This window comes from Dryas octopetala, chromosome 9 (assembly GCF_963921425.1).
Source record: "Dryas octopetala chromosome 9, drDryOcto1.1, whole genome shotgun sequence".
In the NCBI taxonomy this organism is placed as follows: Eukaryota; Viridiplantae; Streptophyta; class Magnoliopsida; order Rosales; family Rosaceae; genus Dryas; species Dryas octopetala.
In genome coordinates this window covers 12,925,053-12,932,970 of record NC_141374.1, presented here as the reverse complement: position 1 = coordinate 12,932,970, position 7,918 = coordinate 12,925,053, and the positions used below count along the sequence as shown (strand labels likewise).

The 7,918-nt window shown below is 36.6% G+C and overlaps 2 protein-coding genes across 4 annotated transcripts; both read right to left on the bottom strand.

Moving 5' to 3' along the window:
* Nucleotides 1–1,317: 1,317 nt before the first annotated feature.
* Nucleotides 1,318–4,729, bottom strand: LOC147274284 (uncharacterized). Of its 3 annotated transcripts, none has more exons than XM_086228083.1 (6): nucleotides 4,604–4,729; nucleotides 3,551–4,012; nucleotides 3,004–3,096; nucleotides 2,796–2,870; nucleotides 2,564–2,714; nucleotides 1,318–2,263 (listed from the first exon to the last, which is right to left on the bottom strand). In XM_086228083.1, the coding sequence occupies exons 4-6, from the start codon at nucleotides 2,834–2,836 to the stop codon at nucleotides 2,114–2,116; spliced, it is 342 nt and encodes a 113-aa protein (XP_086084209.1). In that variant the 5' UTR covers nucleotides 2,837–2,870; nucleotides 3,004–3,096; nucleotides 3,551–4,012; nucleotides 4,604–4,729; the 3' UTR covers nucleotides 1,318–2,113. The 3 variants fall into 3 exon arrangements, with proteins under 3 accessions (XP_086084209.1, XP_086084211.1, XP_086084210.1); XM_086228085.1 differs by having other exon boundaries at nucleotides 3,551–3,914; nucleotides 4,604–4,728; XM_086228084.1 differs by lacking the exon at nucleotides 4,604–4,729 and having other exon boundaries at nucleotides 3,551–4,157.
* Nucleotides 4,730–5,952: 1,223 nt separating this feature from the next.
* On the bottom strand, nucleotides 5,953–7,863 carry LOC147274283 (uncharacterized). The gene is made up of 3 exons (XM_086227447.1): nucleotides 7,520–7,863; nucleotides 6,904–7,146; nucleotides 5,953–6,223 (listed from the first exon to the last, which is right to left on the bottom strand). Exons 1-3 carry the CDS (start codon nucleotides 7,762–7,764, stop codon nucleotides 6,187–6,189), a joined length of 525 nt encoding a protein of 174 aa, XP_086083573.1. The 5' UTR covers nucleotides 7,765–7,863; the 3' UTR covers nucleotides 5,953–6,186.
* Between the last annotated feature and the right edge of the window lie 55 nt (nucleotides 7,864–7,918).

Genomic DNA, 7,918 nt, shown 5'->3' with positions numbered 1-7,918 from the left:
TGATTGATTAAGTATTGAATTTGTGACAAGATAATAGCTCATGGCATCATCGACAATTCTAGCGATGCTCAGGTATATTTTTCAACCCACAGTTGATTTCATAAATTAGCTGGCTTATCTAATAGTATTGAATTTGTTACAATATATGTTTATCTAAATTTCTTATAGAAATTTAGGAACTTGCTTGAATTGATGGTGTTGGACAAACAAGTTTTCGTGACATGGATGAAGCGTGAAGAGATGTGGGATAAAAATTTGCTTAGTTACATACCACGAAACGCGACTGGTGCTAAAGTTTTTAATGCAGGTGCCATGAGTTTGAATAAATTGGTACCCAATGCTCTGTATTCACATGCTTGAATCTCCTGAGCGAAAACCAAGCGAACGGATTCTAGTTCATCATCATCGATATGAAAGAGGTCGTCAATATACTCGATGTCTGTTCTTCTTATACAGAGAGGAAATAAAATATCCTTGGGCCTTGAAACATATTATTGTGCGAAAAGCGCAATTTTTACACTTTAGTGGAACATACTAGATAGAGTGCAAGAGCATCACATTTGATCCCCAAACTGGTTATGAGAGACGAACAATTTACCCCGCAGAGCAGGAGAACTTCGAGGATTTTATTGGAAGAGTTCTCCACATCGACCTATGTGATGTCAGGTATATTCATTTGCATTTAAAGTTTAAAGTGGTCTGATTGTTTTTATATTTGTTAATCCAATTAATACTTATGTTTTAAATGAAAATTATAGTGGAGAGGCTAGTTCAAGCTGCTCAAATCCTCAATATACAGTGAGGTCAGTCTATGTGTACTTATTATGAGATTTTTAGTGGCTCCTATGTTTCTTGAGTTCAATTGTAATGAATATAGTTTTGTTTTTTTACATAGTATTACTAAGGTGAAGAGCCTCTTTATCATGATGAAGATTATAATGATGAAGATGATAGTGACAATGCTGATGGGGAGTTTGAGTACAAACGCTGGATTTCTGCGACTAGAGGAGATGGTAACGTCTCTTTTCCCTGGATAAAGGCTGACGGGACGATTGACATGGCTAGTTACTATTGTTATTTGCCACATGCTCTTATCACTGTGAATGATGAAGATTTTCCAGAGGTACTTACTCAATTTTTTTTCTTTTTTATAAAAACCAATTTACTTATCTTGTCACTTATTGTATTGTTTTTTCTTGTGTTACCACATTCGTTTAGAATAGGTAATGGCATCATCGATAATTCTAGCCTAACACAAGAAAAAACAGTACAATAAGTGACAAGATAAGTAAATTGGTTTTTATAAAAAAGAAAAAAAAATTGAGTACGTACCTCTGGAAAATCTTCATCATTCACAATGAAAAGAGCATGTAGTAAATACCAATAGTAACTAGCCATGTCAATCGTCCCTTCAACCTCTATCCAGGGAAAAGAGACATTACCATCTCTTCTAGTCTCAGAAATCCAGCTTTTGTACTCAAACTCCCCATCAGTATTTCCACTATCATCTTCATCATGATCAAGAGGTTCTTCACAACGAATACTATGCAAAAAAAAAAACAAAACTATATTCATTACAATTGAACTCAAGAAACATAGGAGCCACTAAACATTATAATAAGTACACATAGACTGACCTCACTGTATATAGAGGATTTGAGCAGCTCGAACTACCCTCTCCACTATAATTTTCATTTGAAACACAAGTATTAATTGGATTAACAAATATAAAAGCAATCAGACCACTTTAAACTTTAAATGCAAATGAATATACCTGACATCACATAGGTCGATGTGGAGAACTCTTCCAATAAAATCCTTGAAATTCTCCTTCCCTGCACGGTAAATTGTTTGTCTCTCATAACCAGTTTGGGAATCAAATGTGATGCTCTTGCACTCTATCTGGTACGTTCCACTAAAGTATACAAATTGCGCTTTTCAAATAATATGATATTCCAGGTCCCCAAGTTCTTCTAATTCCACTCTGTATAAGAAGAACATACATCGACTATATTGACGACCTCCTTCATATCGATGATGATGAACTAGAATCCGTTCGTTTGGTTCTCGCTCAGGAGACTCAAGCATATGAATAGACGTGGGGTCCATGTTCTCAGCCCCATCTGTGCTCTCTCCATTCATGCCTTCTGCTCCAGTCATGCACTGTGGATTTCAAAGAAGCACCATCTGTGTTCTCGGCCCCATCTGTGTTCTCTCCATTCATGCCTTCTGCTCCAGTCACCGTGGATTTCAAAGAAGCACCCTGAAAAAGAAAGTTCAAACTTAGGACCAGCCATTCTTAGAGTGGTATTTTACTAAAAAAGTATTTTATCCTCAAACCTATCATCTCTATTTAGAAGATTAATACCACCTAAGTTCAAAGTGTTATAGCCTTATCACTGAAGGCCTACTCATATGAGTTGCAGAGTAAATCAATGGTGGTTAATGCAATGTTTCAATACCTCCTCACCATCCAATACTCATCGATCACTATACTCCATAATGCATGAGATAAACAATAAATTTGATTTTCTTTACAATCTGATGAACATAAGATACCCACCTGGCGTGCAAGCAGAATGTGTTCCTTAGTTTGTGGCATAGGCCCATCAGGCGCATATAAAACCAGAATACCCCCATCCATTAGTGCAGCTCCAGTAATCTTGTTCTGTGTATTATTCATACTTATCAGATGAAGCTCCAGTAATCTTGTTCTGTGTATTATTCATACTTATCAGATGAATTTATTCATGCACAAGACTATATTATAATATTCCAATATATTCAAATCTTACACTGGTGTAATCTGCATGTCCTGGGCAGTCCACATGTGCATAGCATATCTTACCAGTTTCAGACTCTACACGAGCCTACAAAATCAAGGCTGACCTAAGTTAGGTGGAAGAAAGATTTTGAGAAGATGCGTAAGAGAATTAATATGGGAGCTACACTATTCCAAAAATAGCAAAACGGTAAGCTATTGATCAGGAAAAACATCCTAACCGATGCAATTGTAATTCCTCTACTTTTCTGTTCAGGGGCCTTATCAATTTCATCAAAGGCTACGGCCTTAGCTTTCCCTTCTTCTGCTAGTACCTAAGAAAAATTCAAAACGATATTATGACCGAAAAACCTATTGAAACCAACTGTTTTTTCCAACTCTTCCATGAAGGATGTCCCAAAATAATATTGGTCCTGTTTCGTGTGAGGAAGGTGGTATAAAAGGAGTCCATAAATATGCATAGAGCAACAATCAATACAATCAATGACCCAACTTTGTAATTTGCAGCAGTCAGAGTTGTCATATATGCACCATATTTTGTTATTTTGCAGAACTTTAGGAAAAATTCCCTATACTGGTGTCATAGTTTTTACTAAAAAAATGCACCATATTTTGTCATTTTGCAAACTAAATTTTGTAATACTTTGACATCTATTATGGCACTATTTCAATTTCCAAATTAGGGTTAAATCTAAGCTATCTCAAATTAGTACAAATCAAATACCTAATACAAAAGCAAAGCCTCAAAAAAATAAAGAAGAATTATACCTTATTGTAAAGAAAAATAAAGAAGAATTATACACACGCATGATTTCTTCAGTCTCTCCATTCTTGCATTCGAACTCGAACTCGCACTCGCACTGTCTTCTTTCTTAGTCTCAGGTTCTTCCGAAATCGAAGGTTTACGAATCAAGACAGAAGTGATCTTCGAGATGTCGTTGTTCACATATAACTCCAAGTTCATTTATGATGCAAGTGGCAATTGGTGTACTGCTCTGGGTGGCATTGCAAGTACTTTTTGTGATTATTTTTTGGAGCTTTTACATGTTTTGGTGGGCAGGATACAGTGGTTAAAATATCATTGTTCAAAATAGGTTCCCAATGGGAAACACCCATGGGAAAGCAAGAACCGCTGCAAGGCAAAAGACATGAAAACAGAGACCTTGAGACACCCGACAAAAGAATCCAAGCTGCGCAGCCCTCAATCAAAATCTCATCCAAGAGGCAAATCTTCATAAGCAAGAGAATAAAAACAAAACAAAGAAAGTAGGGGGTAAGCATCTCATACGATCATAGCTTCCTTCAAGGGACTCTGCTAGATTTGATAATATTTAAAAACATTTTCATGTAAAAGATTGATTTCTAAAATCACAAAACATTTTCACAAAATCGTTTTAACACCTTAGTTGCAGCAGTATATGATAAACATGCATAAAACCCATAAATAACAGTAAATCAGATGATCGATACACATTAGGTACAACTATTATGTCAATTGCAAAAAACAGCTACCATAGCGAGAGTGCCCTAGTAAACTAAGATAAGAACTCGCAATTGAGAAACTGTATCAACTGCCACCAGATTAGTTATGAGCCTGGCTTCGCACAAGCACACATCACACGTGGTAACTTGGCTAAGCACCCTATAACGTAAGTGATCAATTTTTCTATAAGGTTTAGGGATTTAAACCCAAGGTTACCGACGATGCTACCGTTACTCTCAGACCAAACACAATAAGCATAATAGCATATTATAACAGTTTAAAAATTACACATACATACACAAAGTTCATAGTCAGAAATGTAGGATAAATCCCTCTACCTGGAATCCAATGTTCTTCAAATATTCTCTTCCACAAACCTTCCACGTTTGTGCATGGTCCTATCTTGACAAATCCTTCGTAACTAAACAATACGACAACCTTAACCTCTTAATAACTCGACAACTGGATAATCCAATAGAAACAAAATAAACAAAAGAAACAAATTTTAAGTTAGAGACAATTAACAATAAGGGAAGACGATATGATATTTCTTTTAGTCACACGTCGCTAATTTCTAGTCCTAAGTGGACTAAATTCTTCTCTTTAGAGTTTATTTAAAGATTCACAAGTTTCAAGTTTTATTTTAAAGTCAAACTAATTGACTATTTGCTTTAACTCAAAACAAATCCTCAAAATAAATTAGATTAATCCAACTTAATCTCTGCAATAGAAACTTGTTAATCCTATCATGCTAATTATCTCTAATTAAACAAATAAGTTTCCAAAATAAGACTAGGCATGCTTAATTAATAAATAAATTCTAATTAATTAATTTAAACATGCATTCTAAAATTAAAGTCTAAAAATACAAAAATATTAAAATACTTCCCTGGCTGTAGACCTCTAAAGCTAGACTTCACTCTTAGGGACTCCTCCAAACACTCCCAAAACTTTAAATTATGAGAGGTTTCTTTCATTTTGGTATGTCTCTTCTTAAAGAGACTCTCAAAGAACTAAGGAGTGAGTAACTATAACTTCACTTGGTAATGCAAGTGAAAATGAGGAACAAAAGTCTCTATTTATAGGCATTAGAGGGTTGGAAGAAGTTGTAAATCTCCAATGTGGGACAAATTGCACTGAAAATACACAAAAGAAGGCTAAAATCGAAACTGGGTCAAAAATATCTGATCGAACTACCCGTTTTGTCTCACAAAACGGATTCGGGTCAGCCCAGAAGAAGACACGTAGGTCGTGTGAGACTCGGCTTGACTGACCGGTCTTCTCTCTCATCCAACGGCCCATATCAGTTCACTTTAATGATCTTCAAGGGTTGAGATTAAAATGTTGCACCGGATCTGGTGTGTCGCACTCACAGGAGCTAACATGAGCTCGTCCATCTCTCGCCCGGTCCTATCTTGACAAATCCTCTGTAATTAGACAATACGGAAACCTTAAGTCGCTAGCCTAATGAGGGAAATGGAATGTTGCATACCCCATTACAACATTAGACTTTTGTATAGAACACCAGACAATACTTGATTTCATTATCAATCAGCTCCACTAAAAGAGCAACAACTGAGTACATAACTTGATTCTAGTTTAGTTAAGAAACATAAAAGTTTGAAGAGGTCGCATTCAACACCAAAAGGAGGGGCTTGCCAACGAGACCTTTCACGGCATCTGTCTCTTAGTCCGCTAAAAATTAGTCCGGTAATATTGACATCGAAATTAGTATAATACAGTTGAACGGTAACGAGTAAAGAATTTGATCTGTATAGGAAAATATAACATTCATCAATCTTTTAACTTATTTTGTGGTAAATATACTAGATGGTTCACATGTAACTCTCCAATTGGGTATTGGCTCCACACTTTCTACATCAAACTATATGCAGTCACAGCTCTACCCACATGGAGGTAGTTAACTCTTCAATCTCCTGGGACCTTGCATTTCCTTGCTGCATATATGAAATGACAGAGAGTAAGTAGATGTATGTAACCAATAATTTGACACAGCCAACAAATCTGACAGAACATATCAGGCAATGGAAATAAGTTATAACAGTATAACATCACTGTTAATATCTGGCAGAAGAATTAAATTTGATAAGCTATAACCATTGAACACTGGAAATGCATGGATGATTTGCCTTCATCCAACTACATTCCAGAGATACCAACATGATTGAACCTTACAAACATTAGGTAATCCACAGATTTCTCTGGTTCTCATCTCTTCCTACTTCTAAATTGTTTTTCTTATTTGGGGACATGGAGGATGGGTTTTAGGCTGAGGTAGTGAACTTAAGGACAAGCCAGAGTTGCAATTTCAGAATGAAAAGAAACTTCTTTTTGCATACATTTAACTTGTGAAACATGACAGTCAAGTTTTACTTATTATATGCTCATCTTATGGTCTGGGACACAAGTTATTTTGCCTGCTGCTATGTAGCCCCAGTTATGATTGGCTGGAATCATGAGAATGCTGGTGGCATCTTTAACATCACTAATCAATTTCATATGAAACTAAGCAGGGATTTCTACTTCAGTAACAGCATTAAAACCACTCTCAAGCATCGTAAGTAGGCTCTAAGTGCAAACTAGGAAAGAAAATTTGGAGGGCGTATCGAAATTTTACCTTGACTGGACCTCAGTGCTAATTTTTGTAGAGGCTCTTCTTCCCCCTCTTCCAAAGGCAACCTCATCCATGCTTTGTCCTTGCCGCTTATACCGGCCGCCTGATGCCAAAAATCCGGGGCAGGGCCTGTAAGCCTTTATTGGCCACCACCCAAAGCCTGGAATTGTTGCAATTCCACCTTGAATCCTTCCCTCACCATTGCATCCCCTCTCCACTTCCTCTTTCCCACACACCTTACAAGCACTGCACCAAAGTTGGTTTCCCAGCAAACAAACACCAGATATCACACTTTGTTCTTATTCATATGATTAATCATCAAAATTCAAAATCGTAGAGGTAAGGCTCAAAAGCATCAAATTCTAAGAAATAAAATAAAAAATCCAAATGATGCAGTCTATATCACACAGGACATCAGGTAAAAAATATATATATATATATATATTTCATTTCCTTTTCAAGAGGGTTCTTGGCAACCAAACAAAGGGCTACAAGGAAAGAAAACAAAAACCAATTCTACAAAAGATACAAATGAGTCAAATGACAATCATTTCAAGTTCAAAATTCTCCTTTTTTTTGGTGGGTCTATGATAAATTAAGTGAAGGATTTGGAGAGTACCTCAGGGGAAGCTTGTCAGTGGCAGATTCTGATTGGACAACAAGTGAATCATCAGGTGGAGGAGAAGCAGGGCCTTCTACAACGGGAGCTGAAGAAGCTGAACAGAGAGAAATAACAGACTTAGATGATGGGTAAGTTTTAAGAGTTGTGGAGCCATGCAACCATGTCTTGGTGTTAGTGTTATAAGGGAATTGAGAGAGTGGGATGTGATGAGGTGCTTGAACTGAGAGAAGGGCTGTTCCCATTCTCTCTCTTTCTGTGTATGTGTCTCTCTCTGTGACTCTGTTCAAGCAGAATAAGCAGAATGGGAAGACTAGAGGATTTGGATAATAAGCTACCAAAACCTGCCCCTTTTCTGTTTCAATTGTGAGGCTCAGACTCAAACATCAACTAGAAAAA